Source organism: Macrosteles quadrilineatus, unplaced genomic scaffold (genome assembly GCF_028750875.1).
Source record: "Macrosteles quadrilineatus isolate MER2022 unplaced genomic scaffold, UCM_ALF_1.0 Scaffold_188__1_contigs__length_204418, whole genome shotgun sequence".
NCBI lineage: Eukaryota > Metazoa > Arthropoda > Insecta > Hemiptera > Cicadellidae > Macrosteles > Macrosteles quadrilineatus.
Window position 1 is genome coordinate 128,851 of NW_026542781.1, and position 20,950 is coordinate 149,800.

The following is a 20,950-nucleotide window of genomic DNA, read 5'->3' on the forward strand; positions in this document are numbered from 1 at the left end:
GTAAAGGGTTATAAAAACATTTAAAACACATAATAAATACTAACCAATCCACCATGGACATGGTGTCACGTTGTTTCAATAAACTTAGCTTTATCCATCCTTAAAGAAATGAGTAGTACAACATATTCTGCTAATAAAAGACTATGGGGATGTCCAGCAGAACTGAAAACCGGAAAACTGTTCATTGTACAAATATCATTTATGGGAACAAGTGTAGTCTACTTATTCCTTTTGTTAACCTTCGATTGACTTTTTTTAAATATTTCTTCACAAAACATACAAATTAGAGGTGTGCGGATATCCGTAACCGAACCGAGCCCAAATTTGATATCTGACACTATCCGTTAAATATCTGACATTTCCAGATAGACTGTATATAATGACGTTTGAGACTGAGGTTTAAATATTCATAAGGTTACAGGTTACTTAAATCATCATTAGTTTCCCACGACGTAATAATTTCAACACTACTCTTTCCCAGCGACGTTACAGCGGTCGATAAGTCATCGTCTATGACACAAAACTAAAACATTCATATCATATCGTTGCCGTGGAAAATAACCGAATCAAGAAACAAATACAGCAATGACAATCGATATACAGCAAAACGCCGATTATCTTAATTAATTGGGACCGGGGTCGATTCGGATTATCAAGAATTCGGATAATCAGATACAGAATGGTAATAAAGAAAAACAAAGTGTTACACAAAGAATGAACTTTATTGAGTGGATAACTAGACATAATAGAGCTGTTAAATTGAATTGAAGTACAGTAGAGGAACAAATACTGATATTTATAAAAATAAAACTAAAGTAAACTATAAAATTTTTTTTAAAGTTCTTTAACAATGCTTACTTGTACATCTCAATTAGCGTAAGTTGCCGTGACCTTGTAGCTCGTTTCCGCGCAGCTAAATCACGCAGGTGCCAGACGGCAAGAAGCTGTACACCGTCGCACTCTGGTTGCCGCTCCATCTATTTGAGGGCGTTGTCAAAGCACATAAACGCCTCACTATGTGATGGTACACTTTCGTCTCCTGCCTCTTCATCTCCTGTGGTCTCATTGTTTTCATCTTCTTTTTCGTGTTCATCCATGACACTCACTGCGATTTCATCATCAGTCATTATCTGGTATCCTTGATCATTCTTATCACATTCCAACCACTCTTCCATATCATCGACATCACACTCCGAACAACCCGCAATTTCCTTAGCCATGTTTACTAACTCCCCAACTGACGGCAATCCCGGTCTGTCTTCATCAACGCCAGCAGTTAGTTCTCGTTTTTTAGCTTGCTTTTCTAACTCGAGTTGCTCTTTTGTCGACGTACCATTTATTTTGTTCCAAGCCTGTTTAAGTGAAACACTTTTAACCATGTTCCAGGAGTCTGCAATCATGTAGTAACAGTCTTTCAAGTTGATTTTTTTGTAAGAATCCAAAACTTGTTCTTCGTCATTCTCTTCAGCTAGGAGCAATTTACGAAGCATCTGCTGTCTGTAAAGACGTTTTGTGCACTCAATTACACCCTGATCCATGGGCTGGAGCAGACTTGTCACATAAGGAGGTAAAAAGAGACATTTAAATCTCCCCTTTTCTCTCACGAGAAGCTCCAGTGAAGGATGTGTCGGCGCATTGTCCATGATAAGTAAAACCTTTCCCTTTTTTCCTGTTTCCTGTTTAAATTTTTTCACTTGAAAATTAAAAGTTTTATCGTACCACTCCAAAAAAAAAATAGTGCTCTCAATCCAAGCATTCTTCTGATTAGTTTAGGTCACTGGTAAGTTGGCTACGTTTTTAAAAGCCTGCGGCTTCTTTTCTGATCAATAATAAAGGAAGGCGATGGGTACCGGTAGAGTTAGCGCAGACCTTAGAGACCGGTAGAGTTATTAGTGACACGATCTTTACTGACTTTGTGTCCAGGAGCACTTTGTTCTCTTTTAGATGCTATGGTTTTTCTTGGCAACGCTTTCCAATTCAAACCAGTCTCGTCAGCATTATACACAAGATCAGGGTCGTACATTTCTGTTTCTTTTTTAAATGTTTCCACAAATTTATTAGTAGTTTCACTATCAGCAGAAAGTTTTACACCGGCAATATCCAATTCCCGAATTCCGTGCCAATTCTTGAAATTGCGTATCCCTGTGCTTGCCTTAAAATCAGCTACACCCATTTTTTTCACTGAACATTTGTGCTTTCTCACATAAAATAGGTCCTGAAATCGGTTGTCCAATAGATCTTTGTTACAAAAACCAAGAAAAGACAGCATTTTCCAGCTGTTCATCATTGGCCTTTTTCATAACTTTTCGTGACGAGCATCCATCATCACTTTCCAACATAGTCACAAAACTTAAAAATCTTATGTCAGATGTTATTTTTTATGTCAGTAAACGTAGCCGCCTCGACACCAAATCTCTCCGCCAATACCTTTCCCGCCACTCCTTTTTTAGTTGGTTTATTATTTCCAATTTGTCCTTTAGTGATAGGACCACACGTTTTCGTTTTGCACTCATTTTACTAAGTTATTTAACACACGTAACTATTAAATACAGTACGGTAATGAAGATTACAAGTTTGACAATCTCACAAAAATCAGCGATCCGCACAATAGGACAGGGAAGAGAACTGGCCTAGCCTAGAACCCGCCTAGATTCGATAGTTCACGTGTCATTGGGTAGGGGGGTGGCTACAGGTGAATGCACAGTACATTCTGCGCATCTAAAACGCTGTCTCGATGTCAATTCACTACACCGCCGCGCGGGGTGGCGTTGTCATTGTGTCTACACGGCAGTTGGTCGAATTTTTGCCCTTAGTTTTAATTTTAGCGAATTTCCCATATAGGGAATAAACTATTACCGTAGTACACATGGTAAGACCTGGACCCGGGACCGATTTTTGTTTTTTTTTGAGGTCCCTAGAGGCCAAAAACACCATCCGTTCAATTCATATCTATATAAATAAAATTAGAGTTTTGTCTGTACTTTGCTCCGAATTATATACTTTTAGGTTATTTTTACGTTTTATACATTAAAGAAGCAGAAACGAGTCTTATCTCTATTTCTGTCTGTCTGTCTGTCTGTCTGTCTTTCCCTTTGTCTGTAACACTCAAGATGGCATTTTACGCAATCTTCTCCGTGAAAACCAGAGTACCTATCAAGATCCAAGTCATTTTAATGTATCCACTGGATTGGCGAGAGTGTCTTTAGTGATTTAAATATAGCCTCACTACTTTGTAAATAAAATTACGGACGTTCAAAAATGCAGTTTTGTGCGATTTTTGTCAAATTTTCGTTCAATTTTTATCACATAATTGTCTATGAAATAACGAACAGCTGTTCGGATCAAGATTATTTTTTCTAGCTGTCAATGATATGTTTACAAATATGTTGTTTACAAATACCGCAACCATTTCGAATCACGTTTTGAAAGCAAATCCCAACCAAGTGAGATTAAAAACGTTTTTCTTACATAACGGATTTAATTAATCGCAAATGCAATAATATAGTCTAATAGTGTAACCGTAAATGAAACTAAATAACTAGACATCGTCCAAATCGGAACCAGAAATTCTTTGAGTATAAAATGTTTCTTGAGTTTTGACAACCAGAAAGAAGACCTTGAATCAGTGTTGTAAGGGAGTATGTTTTATCTATGGTGTTGTATAGGGCTGGGACACTGAAATGATCGTCGCCAATAGCTTACAAAAAAGGTTTCCACTCATTGACGGCGCTTCAATGGCGGTTGTGTAAAGTGTAAGGTAAAAAAATCACAACTGCATTGGGTGATTGTAACAGAGGTTTAACAGAGGAAGTGCTAAACTCGCTTATCCAATGTGTCACTTTCTGTTTCTACTCACCGTGTGATGCAATCGCTGGACCATACAGCCAATAGGCCCATAGCTCATATCTTGGGTACGTAAGCCTACATATTTATTCATAACAACCTTTTTGACGACGATCCTTGATACCGGTACTTTTCCATAGAATACATGGCCTACCTACTTAAGAAATATAATTACAAATGACCAAAACCCCAACATTGTGTGATTTTCGGCACATTTCCTTATAATGTTAATAGATATACTAATCATTGTTTAGAGAATGCGTAATCTATTAAATAACAAAAAGTTGTTTGGGTAAGGTTGTTTTTTTTCAAACTGACACCGATAAGTTTATGCTATAACTTTTTACGAGAAAATCCAAAAGCAAGTGATCAATAACCTCGGGACTAGATATTAATGTATTTAATTGGTCGGATGTACTATAGTTCTTAGGTAGGTTCTTACGTAGGTACTGGTTCTTTTCCTTAGAACCGTTGGTAGCTGCTAGAATCATTTTTACGTAGGTACCAACACATCACTGTAGTTTACAAATTAGTTATCATTGGTGTTGCACCTTATTTATTAGAGCCGTCCGTATTCAATTTAAGTGATGTCTTAACTCTGTATAAGTTTTGCTTTTTCTGTCTGGATTCCAAATCTTAGCTTACCCGGTATGCTAAGAAAATTATAACCTATTTGAGTAAAACATTTGTTGGGCAAACCATCATGAATTGTTTACGCCTTTATATTGTTTACTAGGTGAAACCCGTCGAAATCGACGGTCACTGTCAAGGCTTAAGCTAATTATTCATCTACGGAAAGTTAGGATCTAGCGGATCTAGTGGAATATACTTGAAGTGAAGTTCGTTGGCTTTTACTCTTAAACTGTTAGGGACCTCCTCGTTTTTATGGTTGTGCGGCTTCATTGGCAACAAATAATTCAAATTACATAACAATGCCGCATTTCCAAAAAGCAATAAATACTGTAAATTGACTGTTACGTCAATATTGACGTATACATGCATTGTTAAACAAAGTATCTTATAAAGGATGATGTGATCAAGTTTAAAAGGAATATGACCTTTCTGTCATGACAGTAGCTGCTTAAATAGTATTTACTCTTTGTGCCTTTTTTACAGCCAAAATGCCGTGTTATTTTAAATCATGTTAACAACCCAGTGAGCCACGGTCTGTAATATAGATCACTTCAAATAATCTGTCAAGATATGTAACATTTTAGGCCAGGTTTCTGTGTTTGGATGTTAGTTATTGCACACGATAAGAGCACAATAAACTTCTTCTGCAGATAATAATCTGCTGGAGAAATATAAGCTGAATTATGAATGTCACAATGTGAGTTTGAGCATTTTGTAACTATATGGGTAAGTTACATAGTATTTTCAAGCTGCTGCTCAGTGCACTTTAAGAATATATTTTTAGAGATAAATTAAATGGTTTTTGTTGCTGAGTAGCGTTAGTAAACATGCACAACCCATTTTGTTATTCTAATAACATTCAAAGGCTCTCTAAGAGTTCAAATTCTTATTTGTATACTTATCCATATTATGTTTTCACTAAGTTGAATTAACAACATCGAAGTAACCTCTCTGAAAAGTCTGTAGTAAATTGCAGTTTTACAGCTTAATGACTTTCTAAATCATGCACATATTTCTACATAAATATTGTAAATTGTTTTATCCAGTTGCTGTAAACTACTATTAATTTAGCAAAATAGGGACACTGGGGGCAACGTGCCCTTCTGCACTTGTATAATTTTTCCAATGATTGAAAACATGTCTAACAATAATCTCGTGAACCTATGACGATCTGTATAATAATATGATAAAATATAAGCAAAAGTGGGGGAAAAGGCAGGCAACAACCCGTACAGCAGATATAAGATAGTTCAATAAGAAATTATTGTAAGAGTTCTGTGATAAAAGGAATTTCCACTGATTTCGTAATGGAATGTTATATTGCAAATACAGAATATTACAGAATATGTTATATTGATACAGAAGAAAATAAATTTTAAAATCAGAAAATGGCATTGCAAATACTTCTTTTGGACAATTTAGTAACTCCCAATAAATGTGTGTTGTTTAAAACACAATTGAAAAATCAACAGCTGTTTCATTAAACCATGGCCAAAATGTAAACAAATTTGTCAAGGCATCTTTAAAAGCTTCTGGGGCAGAGCTCTAAGGGAATTTACTTCGTGTTTCTTTTGAGAACTCATATACAGACCAAGGCCTTTCTTTGGAGACCTCTACCAAGTTTCTACGTCCAGCCGTTCTCTCAAATTAGTGGAGACAAAGTTTCCAATTAAATATTTAGATTTCCCCATGTTAATCTTATGGGAGAAAACCTAACTTTGATGGAAGATCCTGCCCAAACTAATTAAGATTTCAAAAAACCAAAAACACTTAGCAAAACTACAGATCAGGGCCATTTTTTTGACACTTTAATCATCAAAATCGGTCCAAAAATGTGGGAGGAGTTCTGTTTACAAAAATCTTAGCGTATTATATATATAGATGTATCAATAGTTCGTGGCCTTTTTTGGATTGTTGTGTGTATGTCTGTTGGTAACGCATTAATGTCCTTATTTCGCAGTGTTTCACGGAATGGACAAGAGCACCTTTGATACTGAAAATGTCAACCGGAATAAAGTGTTAAATGGTGAGGTTGAGGTAGTACTTTAAATACGTTTAAGTTAACCGATGTGGAAAGTAACTTTCAATTATAGGCCTACTTTAGGGCTACGCTTCATGGATCTATAAAACATTTTTTAGTTTAATCATTGGACATATGGACCATAACGATCCAGGTGACATTTAATTGCGAAGCATTTATTTTGGCTTGAACTGTCAGATACTGTATTTGCGAAGGTTTATATATAATAGTTTTGCCAGCATATCTGCAAATATGCAAACTAACTGCTGTTCTTAATCCTTATATAAGAAGGTTTCAACTGACTACTATAAGATCCCCGTGCGTAGAACGGGCACACAGCTAGTATATATATAAATATATATATATATTTATATATGTGTCCGTTAGCGCGATAACTCGAGCAAAAATTATCTGATTTTGATGAAATTCGGTGTAAACCTACGTTTATTCGAACGAGTTCGCGAACCAGCATGATCGGACCATGGGAACGGGGGTTTATGGGGGGTTTTATGGGGTAAAAATGGGTTTTCCCCATTTTTGACTCAAAATACATAAAATTTTACAATTTCTTTCCAAACTATTTTATAGAGCTTAAAAAAACAAAAAAATTAGTATATTGAAGCGTTATAATGCACCTAATGGTTACGGAGAAAATTCCAAAAAATTGTAAATTTAAAATTCCCATGTTATTCTTATGGAGAATAAGTAAATTGTTGTAGTTTGCTTGTTTATTATCATATTTTTCCCAAATTTGGAAAATGTTTTTATTTCTTACTAACTATTAACATTTTACTTAAAAAACACTTTTACCCTCCCTGTTGCAGCTAACCTAAGTATGTGATAAACTGATTCTATTTAAATAAGGAATGTGATATTTTTAAGGAGACATTTTAGTGTAAATCCAATCAGGCAAATGGAAATTCGCTTAGTCTGCAGGTTTGCTGCGGCGGGGGTATTTAATATTATGCTTGGAGCCGATTCGGATAATTGGTGATTGGGTTAATCGGCGTTCGGATAATCGGCGTTTTACTGTACAAAGGTGAACATCGATGGTTGACCTATCGATGCTCATCCCTATTCAATATGTACATCTGCCACCAAACTCCAGTTTCCAGCTAACCAGCTGACCGGTCTATACTTTGGCGTGTGACGTGCGGTCGGTTGTTTTCATTCGGTTGTTCCCGCCTGCCCCGCCTCGTAGTGAGCAATAGTGTTTGTGAGCGAGAAAAAATCGTAGTGCAATCTGTAGAGATTGATAGTCAATGGAACAACTCAGCATGAAGTCGACAATAGCGATATATCGATGGTCGACACACATAACATCGAAGTACAGGTCGGCCAAAGTTTCTGTGCGCGCGACCAGATCTGGATGGGTATAGGCGAGGGGGTTGGCGGGGGTACTTTCGTGAAAACATTTGTGTCTTACTACTCACGCACCCCTACCCCCAGCACTGCCAATAACCAGTGCCCGTATGTTTTAGTTCGGCTAGTAGCGACCTGTCCGCGCGCACAGAAGTTTTGGCCAAACTGTAAAGAGTGGAAGCAAGGAAACGCTCCAGTTCTTGCGGACACGAAAATATCGTACACTCCCGGATTTTATGGTATCTTCCCCTCTATAACTAAATAGAAGCAGGGAACCGTTCTTGTTCATTACGGCACGAAATAGTTGTGCTCTTTAAATTCTGTTTGGATTATTTCTGATCATTTAATATCTGCGGTTCTGTTATTTAAGAAAGAGATGTTTTACTGTAGCTGTAAAATTTTATTTTCATCAATAATTCGCCTGTTGTAGAATGGTGGACTCAATATCAATTTGTATTCATTTTTAACCAATTTCAATGATTGGAGATGCATGGAATCCTACAGTACCGCATTACGATCAATTGGGGAACAAGGTTAGTTTAATTCACTATAGACACATTAGAAAGAGTTCACAGTGGAAAGAGTTCAGTTCTGATAAATATTATCAATCAAAGTAGGCCTACAGTAATGCCAAACACTAAATTTTAATCTCGCGCTTATTATTTTATTTCTTGAGTTTTATGTCTGGCTAGCCTAAATTATCCGTGAGCTCGAAGACAAAACCGTTTGATGCAATGCCGAAATCTCATTCAGTTGTTTATGGGCTCTACATTCATTTGCTTTTACTTAACGATTCGCTTTAATGGAATCGCTTTATGTTGAACGAACAGAGATAAAGCAGAAAGGAGCTACCGAACTGAGGTTAAGTGAAAAGTCAATTCGTGTAAGTTGCCTGTTACTAGGAGCGCTACGCTACTACGCCATTACATACGTTACTAGTCAGCCATTATTTAACTTCCACTGCAAGACAATAATTCAACAATGCTACAACTGTTAAAGTTCTACTGCCATGCCAGGCACTTGAATCCACTAGTAATGTTTTCCTTTGCTTCTCTTCTTCAACATTACAATTATTCTCAACATCTGGGCTGGGCCAGTGGGCCCTAATTTCTATAATGTTCGTTCCGTTTCAATCAGTGTTTCAATGCCCAGGATTTATATCCCGAAAATGGGAATTTTAGACTTTAAGCGGGAAACGGGAATCGGAATTTGCTGCTTTCCATTTCCATATAAAACTTATTATTGGTTGGATAATTGTTTACGACAGTGTTATTGCAAGATGTAACTGTCATTTAAATAGTCTTTTCCATGTCATAAAAGGTTTAAAGGTAACACCAAATCGGATAAATCGGAAAATGTCATGCGGGATAAAGCGGAATTTTAGATACCTTAAAGTGGGTTGACAGGGTGTCCACCGACCGGGAAAACCGGGAATTATGCATGAATTATTTGAACCGGGAAAAAAACCGGGAATTATGCGTGAATTTCGTATTTTACCTGGAATTTTCAATTTGCCACGATCACGCATGAAGATGACGTTTCCGTGACCGCGGGAGAGGACGATGATGTCCAAACGGCCGTACGATCTGTTAGTGATTTTGCCACGATCGCGATCCCGCATGACGACGTATCTGTGACTGTGGGAGCAGACGATGACGTTTCCTTAACCGCGGGAGACTACGATGACGTTTTAGTGACTGTGGGTGACGATGATGACGTTTCGGTGACCACGGGAGCAGACGATGACGTTTCCGTGACCGCGGGAGCAGACGATAACGTTTCCGTGACCGCGGGAGACGATGATGACGTTTCCGTGACCGCGGAAGAGGATTATGATGTTTCCGTTACCGCTGAAAAATTCAGAATTTGGTCACGACCACAAAAGACATTGGTGATGTTTCTGTTTCTGAATGAGATATTCAGGATTTTTCAGTTAACGCAGAAAACGATGATGGTGTCTCTATGAGAGTGTTAATGATCACGATATAAACTCGAGTTTGACTTGACCAAAAATTTCAAAATGGCACACTTCTAGAAAGTTTTATTTTTTATATTTTGTAATATCTTCATTTACATTTTAAGGTTGTATTTATTTACTGTGTTTAGAAGGGTTAACAATTTAAATTGGCTCCGTGCACTTTTTGTAATTTCTGCATTTAATTATTTCTGTAGGTCACTTGAGAAACTGTTAATACTGTTCAATGAAATGGCGACCATACATAGTAGGCATTTTAAGCCAAGTATGAATGGAGATGAGTGTAGGATGAGTGGCGCGATCTTGTAGTCTTGTTAGTGACTAAGGACGACATTCCTTAGACACAGCTGTTAATTAATAGCCCATACAGCTAATGGCAACTAAGGGACCTACAGTTTATAGTGGAATCCAAACCACATTTTTCCTTGGTATATACGAATTGGTCTAATTATCAGAATAGTACTGCGGATAGCTGTAGTACTCACTCGTGCGGACGTTAATCCACACCAGGGAGTATCGCATCCACAGTGCATGCCTATAAATATCCACAATTCGTGACCTCCTAGTAGCTGGATTACAGGACGATGCCACCCGTCTCAACCTATAACTCAAAATTTACATACTATATGAAAGTACATAAAGACAGGGGTTGGTGTAGTAATCATTACAGAAAATTTTGGTAAAGAATCTTATTTTTTCAGGTATCTGTACAGAGATAAAAAAATTGTTGGTATCGACACATCACTATTTTTAAGAAGTTATTGATAAATTGCAGGTTTAAGGATTACTAAATACCTTGGAGGAGTTTGAAATATATATGGACATAAAAACCAGGGACAGCACACAAATTTTGAATGAAAAACTCAATTATGAATCCCATTATATTTTCAACACTACGTCACTACAATAGTCCTATATCAGCTGTTGATAACGCAGACGACAATCCAGAGTCCACGTCGGTCCTTAATAACCTGGTTCAGTCTACTTCCAGTCCTGCCCGCGGCAATGTACGTGCATAAGTTGATAGGCCTATCTGTTAGCTTGTATTTAATCGTTTCGTGTTTTGTGTTTGTGTTAAATTGTAACAACTCTGACGACACCTTTAAGAAGTGGATCCTTTTGTGTGCCTGACGATGGTGGAATTTAATAACCACCGAAACATGTAGCAAGTTTATTTTCGACACTACAAAACTGTCAAGGATTGTCTGACAAGGTACGTTTTTAACCATTATTTACGCAATCCTGGGGCTATAAAAATGAATTATAATTTAAGTATTAGTTTTTAATTTTCGGATTATTTAATCAGTAATATATACAAATTGAGTACTTGTGTCAGGCAATATTACAGTAATCATAAATTTTGTTTCTTTAACTGAGAATGCTCTTTCCGATAACTAAAATAGCGGTCTGTGTTAGCGCTAAAACAGCATTGCGAGAGTTGGCGCAAAACACGTTGGAAATTTTAGTATGAAAAGTACGAACTGAACTACCTGGATTTTTTTTTTACTCATGAATTACTCATGATTTTTTTCTGGTTGGCCTGGTGGACACCCTGGTTAAAACGTGATTCTCTTGACCGGTTGACCAAGGTTGACCCGATAATTTGGATTTTTATTTGATTGTGTGACTTTGGAATGTGAGTGGATTGAAACCGTTTGGTAATACGACTGTGAAATACCGTGATTCCGATAGTGGTGGTCTGACTGTTGCTGTTTACATACAACTGTAACTCATTTGATTTCCGTAGTTTCTTCTTCTTCAGCTTCTGATAAAATTTATGAAAAGGATTGGAACTGGAACTATTGGAAAATATAGAACAAAATATAACATCAACAATTGACATAACCAAACTAACAAACCGGGACTGAGAATTTTCCGAATTGAAAGAAGTTTAGTTTTAGTTTTGTTTAGTTTTAAATAAAAATGTATAGACCTACATCAACAAAGAAAACGAAGAGTTTAATATGGAAATGTTTTAGAAAACTTGACGACATTGAAAGCTAAATGTACTTTATTGCAAACTTGTGCTCAAGGTAGCAGTGTAGGTCTTAAGTTATATTTGATGAACCTTAATTTGTCAAATGTGATTAATTCATGTGTCCGGAGTACTAAAGATAGATAACTGATTGCAGATTAAGTTAAATAGCTAGGCCCAATGGTGTAAGTCACACCCTTGTTATCCTAACCAAGCCCTTACTTTTCATATGTTTTTTACTGTCCAAAAATATTAAAATTACTTAAATAAACCTTGAAAAGCTACAAAATATAAATTAGGCCCTTAGTCATTCTATGTATTTATGTCTATAGTATTTATTCCATTACAGTACCCAAATTATCTCAATTAATAATTTCATTGTTATGACATTTATTTACATTTTGTTTAGCCTACAGTGAAAACAAAAACAAGTAGGCTAGGCCTAGGCCTATTTTAAACCACTTGTATTTTTAATGCAGTTTATTGGAAAGAGATTGTAAGTTATGTAGGCTACTAAGCTACTTTACAATAGGCTTGAGCCTATTATCAAAGGCTTAAGATTTATTTTACTTAGCATTTTATTTTAAAAACTTACTGAGACCTTGATTTAATGTAAGAAGAAATGTCTACATGTAAGATGTAATTGCAACATTTGTGGTCTAGGGACTTAAAAACATAAAACATATCAAAACAAATTCCAGGTAAAGAAATTTAATGCACCATACAGTAAAGTAATTTTGATCTGATCAATAATATTGGTTTAATGTTACGATATATAAAAATGACATTAATTTATTAACCTTTCTATTAATTTATTAAATAACAGTGAACTATCCGAATCCGAACCTATTACAGTAGACTCCCTCTCATCCGGACTCCTCGCGACCGAGGCCAGTCCGGATAACGGGTTTTCCGGTTAAACCAACGTCCCCAACAACTCGTAAAAACGTGCCGTTTAAATGCGTATTTGACTTAAGTTTATCAGAGCATTGTATTTAGACACGTGATCACTCTTCTCAAATCTTTCCCACTAGAATGGTCTTTTCAGTACCGCCCACTTCCTGCCGATCTAGTCCGGTTAAATTGATGTGCTGATAAAAATTGTCCGGTTAAAAAGGTGTCATTTCTGCCAAGTGTATTCCGGTTAAACCGATGTCCGGTTAAAAGGTGTCCGGATAAGAGGGAGTCTACTGTACTATCCGATCCGAGCCATAAATATCCGATCCGAACTCAAATTCCGCTATCCGCACACCTCTAACTGTTTAATATAGTGATACCAGAAACAAAAGAACCCTGGGCCGTTTCGAGCCGCGCAGGTTTGAATGGTACGCCACACCTACCGGCGCGAACCACGTGATCTTTTCGTTTCTGCGCAGGTTGTTTTGTTCGTGGTATATCTATAGTAGATAAATTATTTATTTATTTATTTTTTTTTTTATTGAAATATACTTTCCCAAAAGCAATTATTGTTCTAGTGGGGCAATAAGTTCTCATGTTAGCAGTCTTGCAATGTGAATAATTCTAGTTCTACTACAGTTGATATTCTGGTGTTTAAAATTAACTTTAAGGCAGTTTAGAATAAATTAAGGATAAAGAATGGATGATCAAGCAAACATTAGTGTTCTTACATTTCATGCTTGGTCTCATAAGAGGGGAATATTTAAGTATTTTGTTACGTTTTCAGTATATTCTATTTCTCTTACGTAGGATCGTGTGACATCTCAGTATTATATCTGTCATCATAACTATACACTCTCATTAAGACAGTTGCATTGCATTCACCAAAAATATTCAAAGGATTGCGTTAATAGGTGATGGACCTTAACAGATAACTAAGACGAGCCGTCAGGTTCTAGGCATGGTGTAAGGAGGATACCTCACCCTACCAGAGGCGTGGGTGGACCTAGGGCACGAAGAACAAACATGCATTTTAGGTAAGGAGCTTCAGCAACATGATTGATAAGAAAATAACAGATTTATCCTTGTCATAGCTTTGTTTAAAAAATACAGTATATTCGCAGGGTGTCCAGCCGACCTGGAAAGCGGCAATTGTACGAGAATTTGGATTACCGGGAAAATATCCATGAGTTGTGTGCGTGAATTTTAGTAAAGAACCGAGAAATTTAAATAATAGAATAATCACCCTAAAATCCACCCAAAATTGCCAAATTTGTTTGTTGCATAGTTAAAATTGCAATAGTTTCCCACGAATAATGGACATTGCTGCGATCCTAAGAAATATCACTGGCGTTGTTGCGATAGTAGGAAATCATCACACTACGATTGCAGGAAATCATCACTAATTTTTAGGGGTGTGCGATGCATCAAAATTCCGACTTGATTTGATTCAATGCATCAAATCATGATTCGATTCAGTGGTGATAAAAAAAAAACAAGTCAATTCATGAGGGAGTCAGTGTCCATATACGAAAAACGCCTGTAGAAAGTCAATGCAATACCCGCAATACAGGAGTTTACTGTTGTTGCGTTTCCTTTGCTAAGGCGTTCTTATTTATTTAATTCTTTGCTTGTAAATATTGCTTTAATTGTTTTATAATTTTTTGTTTTGTCATTGCAAATGATGATAAGTTTTTTTAAGTGTAAGCAGTGTGAGACATGTTTTACTACAGTAGAGTCCGGCAAACTAGTACTCCAAAATGTGGACTGGAAGGGTGCCGAGTTTGTGAAATGCCAGGTTATAATAATAATAATATTAATAATCTTTATTGTCATTCAGCAACATAAAATTACAATAGACAACGTCAGAAGTCAGGACACAAATATGACATCATGCTTAAATCTATATCATCTTATGAAGCATTGAACATTTTGTTGCATAAACTGTACATATAGGCCTAATATTTAAATTTAAAATTCTACAATTGAATGCTCTTACACAAATTTATAAAAAACTTAAGTAAATAATACTTCAAAACTTAACTAAACAATTTGTAAATATTCAGGAAATTTGTAAAAAGATTTTTGGTCATACAGGCTGCCTCCTACATACATCCTCATACATCCTCCTGGGCTTTTCTTTGCCAAGTAAACACCCTGCTGGCCCTACAGATATTTCCCCAGTTAATATTTCCATATAATAAGTGCGTATGAAATTAACTGTGGTAAACAGAAAGGAGTGTGTGATTTGATACACAGTTTTTTAGTTTTCGCATAAAAAAACAAACTCGTGACATTTTAGATGTGATTTTAGATTTTAGATTTTAGATGATTTTAGATTACATTGTTGGTATGTTCTTCCCAAGTTAATTTTTTATCTAAGAAAATACCTTGCAATTTAATAAAATCTGGATTTTCAATTTGGTTTCTACGTAGTGTAAAACATATTTTCTCTGTCTTGTCACTATTAATTTCAAGAAAATTACTCTTAAACCAATTATTACCGATATCGATCATGTCATCAATTCCATGGATTGCTGTGTTAAGATCGTCAGAAGGCCAAATAAACAATGTGTCGTCTGCATATAGAACTGTTTTACAAGGCATAGCATTTGGCGAATCATTAATATATAATATAAAAATACTGGCCCAAGTACTGACCCCTGTAGCACCCCAGCAAGATCCCTCTTTAAAAGCTGATGTTTGTTTGCCGGAAGCTACATATTGTTGTCTGCCACAAAGGTAGGTTTAAAAAAAAATTAGTTCCTGGTGTTTTATACCATAAAAATCCAATTTCTGCAAAAGTATGGTGTGCAGAACTGAGTCAAAGGCCCTGCTGAGATCCACAAGGGCCAGACTCAGATAGTTGCCAGATTCAAATGTATCCAGAATATCTGACACTATGGATGTAACAGCTAAAGTTGTGGAGTACCCAGGTCGAAAGCCAAATTGTTTGCTATTCAGAATTTCATTATTTGATAAAAAATCAAAAAGCTGTATTTTAACACAATTTTCAATTATTTTTGAAAAAACTGGAACCATTGAAATGGCACGATAATTGGAAATGGAAGATATATCTCCTTTCATGAAAATTGGCACTGTTGCATATTTTCAGACAACCTGGAAATGTGGAATTTAATAAGGCAATATTAACTAGATAAGTTAAAGGTTCTAGAATGTATGGAGCTATATATTTGAAAATTTTGTTAGAAAAGCCATAAAAATCTTCAGAGTTAAAGGAACTAAGTGATCTTATAACTTTTAAAATTTCAATTAATGTTACCGGCTTCCAGGAAAAATTGGTATTAGAAACATTTTCCTTATCTAAAAAGTCGTAAAAATTTAACCCACTTCCCCCTCCATTAGAGAACTTGTCTAAAATTTGTTTTCCTACATCAATGTAATAGTCATTAAATTCGTCAGCTGTAATTGGTGGATTCAACTTTTCACTTTTAAAAAATAAATCACTTTCTGACTTAACAACTTTCCATGCAGCCTTACATTTGTTTTGTGAACTATTAATAAATTCCTCATTATATTTTATCTTAGCGGTTTTAATTCTAGCTTTATATTTGTTTTTTGTAAGATGATAGACATTTTTTTAGGATGTCATTGTTTTGATAAGCTGGTATTTTAGTCAAATCCTTGAGGAGTAACAGAGTATCCTTCATTTTCTTAAGTGACTCATCAAAAGGCAGGTTATTTTTTGTACCAACTTTGTAGTCCTTTCCTACTCTCTTAGATATACTAGGACAGTGATAGTTGTAACAATTCTGAATACAGTCAATGAAACATTTAAAAGCAACATTAACATCAGCAATCGGAAAAACCGGCTCCCAATTGATGACACTTAAACTATACAAAAGGTTATCGGGAACTAGGGTTAAAAATAAGGACAATTCAATTTTTAAGCTTTTTAACCACCGTTTTTTATATTACAAGTCAGTATTAAGTCATCAGATATGGTACAAAAAATCCTTGGTGAGAGTTGTGAATGATTTTACTTGAGCTGGCTTGAGTCCATGTTTAACTCGGACTCAAAATATCACTAATTTTCTGAGCCAGGTGATGGCCGAGTTATCCAGACTGCCGGGTTATCGAGTGCCGAGTTTACGGGACTCTACTGTACTGTAAACATAGCAAAAGAAAGTCACTCCAAAATCATTCTAAAAATAACACAAGTCTGAAAATTTTTTACTTGATACTTAACTAGTAAGATTGGTGTTTTAGACTGATAAATTTGGTATTTTTGTAGGTCTGCTATGGCTATGTATACTTTGTAGTTTGTAGGTCTAATTCTATCGTCTCATTTTATCAAGCAATTATTGAAAGCAATTATTGAAAGTTTCAGTATAAATAATGCAAATGTTTTTATTTGTTTACACCAAAACATATCTTTATTTGTAAAATCAATATTATATCCCTTTCAGACCCGGGAATCTTAGTCATCTCGACCGCCCGCTTTAAGTCCTGAGCAAATTTTGAATAAATGTTGGTTTTTAACCTAGATTTCAAATACTAAAATTATTGATTAGGTTTGTTTTAAAGACGAAACCTTCATAATACCATATTAACCATTTCAGTTTCAGCAATAATTAGCATCATATACGTTTAAAAACATAAATAAAACAGTCATTAACCTTAACAGTTGTCTCTTTCTCCTATCTTACCGTGACATTGCAACAAAACAATCAGTGTTACCATAAGACATGAAGGCAGACTGCAAAACAAAAATTCCCAGCTGATCTCCATAACCTACACAATCGATGCGTACAGGTCTGAGCAACAGAAAGATCCAGAAACTTCAAAAAAACAAATAAACACAATTGTGTTGGTTAGGTTGTCAGGACTTAAAAATTTACCTACACAAATGAGTGTGCTGGGTCTGAAAGGGATAAAATAGGTAACATGCTTAACAATATGATTCCGAAAGTAAAAATTATGAAATAGGCAAGTAAAGCAGCTCACTGACATTTCCAGCAATACAGTGGACTCCCTCTTATCCGGACTCCTGGGGACCAAGGCCAGTCCGGATATTGGGTTTTCCGGTTAAACTGACGTCCCCAAAAACTCGTTAAAACGGACTGTTTACTGTGATATTCGACTTAAGTATGAATAGAAAAATGCGGTATTGCTTCGAATGGAGTTGCATAGATTCAAATCGAAAATCTTTTTAATCAAATCGTTGCTTCACATTTTTTGCTGCTTCGCACACCCCTACTAATTTTGCCACAAAATCATCTTGCATGTACCCACGATCACAGAAAATCATCTTGCATGTCGTCGCGATTAAGGGGAATCGTCACAGATGTTTTCACGATAGCAGGATATCATCATAGATGTTGCTGTGATTGCGGAGAATCATCACTGATTTTGCTGCAATCGCAAGACATTATCATAGAATTCACCAAATACCGGTTTTCAATTGCAAACAAACAAGTAAGTTTTGCTTATTTGAGTGGAAAGTTTTGCCCTGGTAGAAATTTTGAACTGGGAATTGTCCATGAATTTTATTTTGATGGAACGCTGTACACCCTGAGTCGTGACCATCTAACCTAAACTGGTTGCACCAAGGTCGGATATCACAACAAAGATATAAAAAAATGATTGTGTAAATGTACAAAATCAATTTTAAACCTTTAAAATATTCCGGATTTTATTTATTAATGGGTCATTGGAAAGCTCACTACCTGTAGTTTTGCAAATAATCATGAAAGTTTGATTTGTTAGGAGTTATGGTGACAAAAGTTTTCCTTTGTTTGGATTTGAAAATAATTATGAAAGTTTTATTTTGTCAAAGATTTGTGATGAAAAAGTTAAAACACAAAAATACATTAAAAACCGTCTTTTTAAAGTTTCATTTGTAGCCAAATTTAGGCTGCCTTTATTGAGTACAGTAGACCCTCAGTAATCCGGCAGATATAGGACCGCCATACTGCCGGATTAGTGAAAATGCCGGATTACTGAAATGTTATCATTAAAAACACTTAAAATGCAATTAAAACACGTCTCTGAAGTTCGCGTGGTCGGAAACCGCTATTGCCGCGATCGGGCATGACAATTACATATTCGCGGGAGGCGATGATAACGTCTACACATCCGCGGGAGATAATCGTAAAATTGCCGCCATCGAGCATGACGTTTTTGTGACCGCGGGAGATGTTCATGATTTTGCCGCGATCGCTCAAGTCAACGATGACATTTCCGGGACTGCGGGAGTAGACAATGATGTTTACACGACCGCGGGAGATGATACAATTTTTGCTGCGGCCGTGGAAGACAACAATAGCGTCTACATGACCGCGGGAGATGTTCATGATTTTGCCACGATCGTGCTTGACGACGATGATGTTTCCGTGACCGCGGGAGGCGATGATAACGTCTATACGTCCGCGGGAGATGTTAATGATTTTGCCGCCATCGCGCAAAACGACGATGACGTTTCCGTGACCGCGGGAGTAGACAATGACATTTACACGGCCGCGAGAGATGATAAAATTTTTGCTGCGGCCGTGGAAGGCAACAATAATGTCTACATGACCGCAGGAGATGTTCATGATTTTGCCGCGATCGTGCTTGACGACGATGATGATGTTTCCGTGACCGCGGGAGGCGATGATAACATCTATACATCCGCGGGAAATGTTCGTGATTTTGCCGTGATCGTGCTTGACGACGATGACGTTTCCATGAACACGTGAGGGAATTATGATGTCTACACGGCCGCGGGAGATAATCAGAATTTTGCCGCGATCGCAGAAGACCTCCCGTTAAAAGACGCCGGATTACTGCAGTGCCGGAGTGGTGCAGTGCCGGATTAGAGAGGGTCCACTGTATTTTCAAGAAATGCATTGAAAGTAATTTTTATGAAATTTTCTTCTCTTTCAGAATACCACCTTCCACTTTGGTCGATTTCCTCACCATTTAAAAGCTATTTTCTAAAAAGCAAAGAAAAACCTCTAAATTTATGAAGGCGAGAAAAAACTGAATTAGAATTATTTTTGTTAAAATTTGTACAATTGAATCCACAGTTCTACTGGACCGTTTTTATTAATTAATAGGTCAATGGAAAGCTTCATCCGTGTAAATTTGCAAATAACTATTAAAGTTTGATTTTCTAACAAATTTTCTAGAGACCGTTGTATTTAACCACAACGCTGTTGCTAGTTTGTACACAAGATGTTACAATGGTGATTGCTTGCGACCAGTCACACTTTTCATCAATAGCCTCAAATTAAGAGTTATTTTAATATTTATTTATAATATTCATTTTACAAATAAAGATATGTTTTGGTGTAAACAAGTAAACACATTTGCATTATTTATTTATTTTATTCTACACTGAGCAAAAGTAACCTGTTGAACAATTGCAGTTCATCTGGTGGGCTGTCATCACTGTCGCCATCGTCTCGTGAGAGTGTTGACCCGATTGCAGAACTGTTGTCTCAGTTGTCCGGTGTACGACGGACAGCCGCGACATCAGGCTCCACACCGTCTCAGTTGCAACAACTACAGATGCAACTGCAGCTGGAGCGCACTCAGGTCAGGGTATGTACATGATGCACTCACTCCCAATAAACTCAATTATTATGCTATATTATATTATATTACTCAATATTCTTAAAAAAGAATGACCCTTGTATTATTATTATTATTATTGTTTATTAAAACACAAACAAAACAACTAAAATAGTTCTTTTTGACATTTAATAAATTTTCAAAACTGTTTATACAACAAACTTTTATGTTTATAAAAGTAGTTTGAAATATTATATAACTATAAAATTACACTTTAAACCAATCATATAGATGTAAAGCCACTCTTAGTTAAATTATCTTTCTCCTATGAAGAAAACCATTTCAAAAGTTTGTATTTAATATACTAATATAATCAATCACAGATAAACTGTAGAATTGTAATCATTCTACAATTCTACCTTACGTTCACATTTATAAAACAAATTGATTTCAATATATATGCAATGTTAAAAAAACCTAACAACGTCTAACGGTTGCTATCTTGGTGATGGTAGCCTATTTACTAGTTCTTGAGTAGGGGTAGTGGAATTTTATTTACCTCCTGAAACCTTAACAGCGACATTGTATTTTTTCCGCTCTACATATTGATACTCATTATTATTTTGATCAAAAGTTTAAGTTACAATTTAAAGTGTTAAATTTAACCAGGCATTAACAAACATGTCAATGTCGTTTTCTTCTTATTTGCTTTATAAATAATTATACA

The 20,950-nt window shown here is 36.1% G+C and overlaps 1 protein-coding gene across 2 annotated transcripts in view; it reads left to right on the forward strand.

Annotated features, from left to right (window-relative positions):
• Positions 1 to 20,950, forward strand: part of LOC128982205 (E3 ubiquitin-protein ligase KCMF1-like) — an 83,266-nt gene that overhangs the window by 34,480 nt on the left and 27,836 nt on the right. Inside the window, exons 5-6 of one of the 2 annotated variants that reach the window (XM_054401268.1) lie at positions 13,645 to 13,742; positions 20,079 to 20,247. In XM_054401268.1, the coding sequence (XP_054257243.1) occupies positions 13,645 to 13,742; positions 20,079 to 20,247 (267 nt within the window). Of the gene's footprint in view, positions 1 to 13,644; positions 13,743 to 20,078; positions 20,254 to 20,950 lie in introns of both variants that reach the window. The other variant, XM_054401267.1, reaches the window with a different exon arrangement.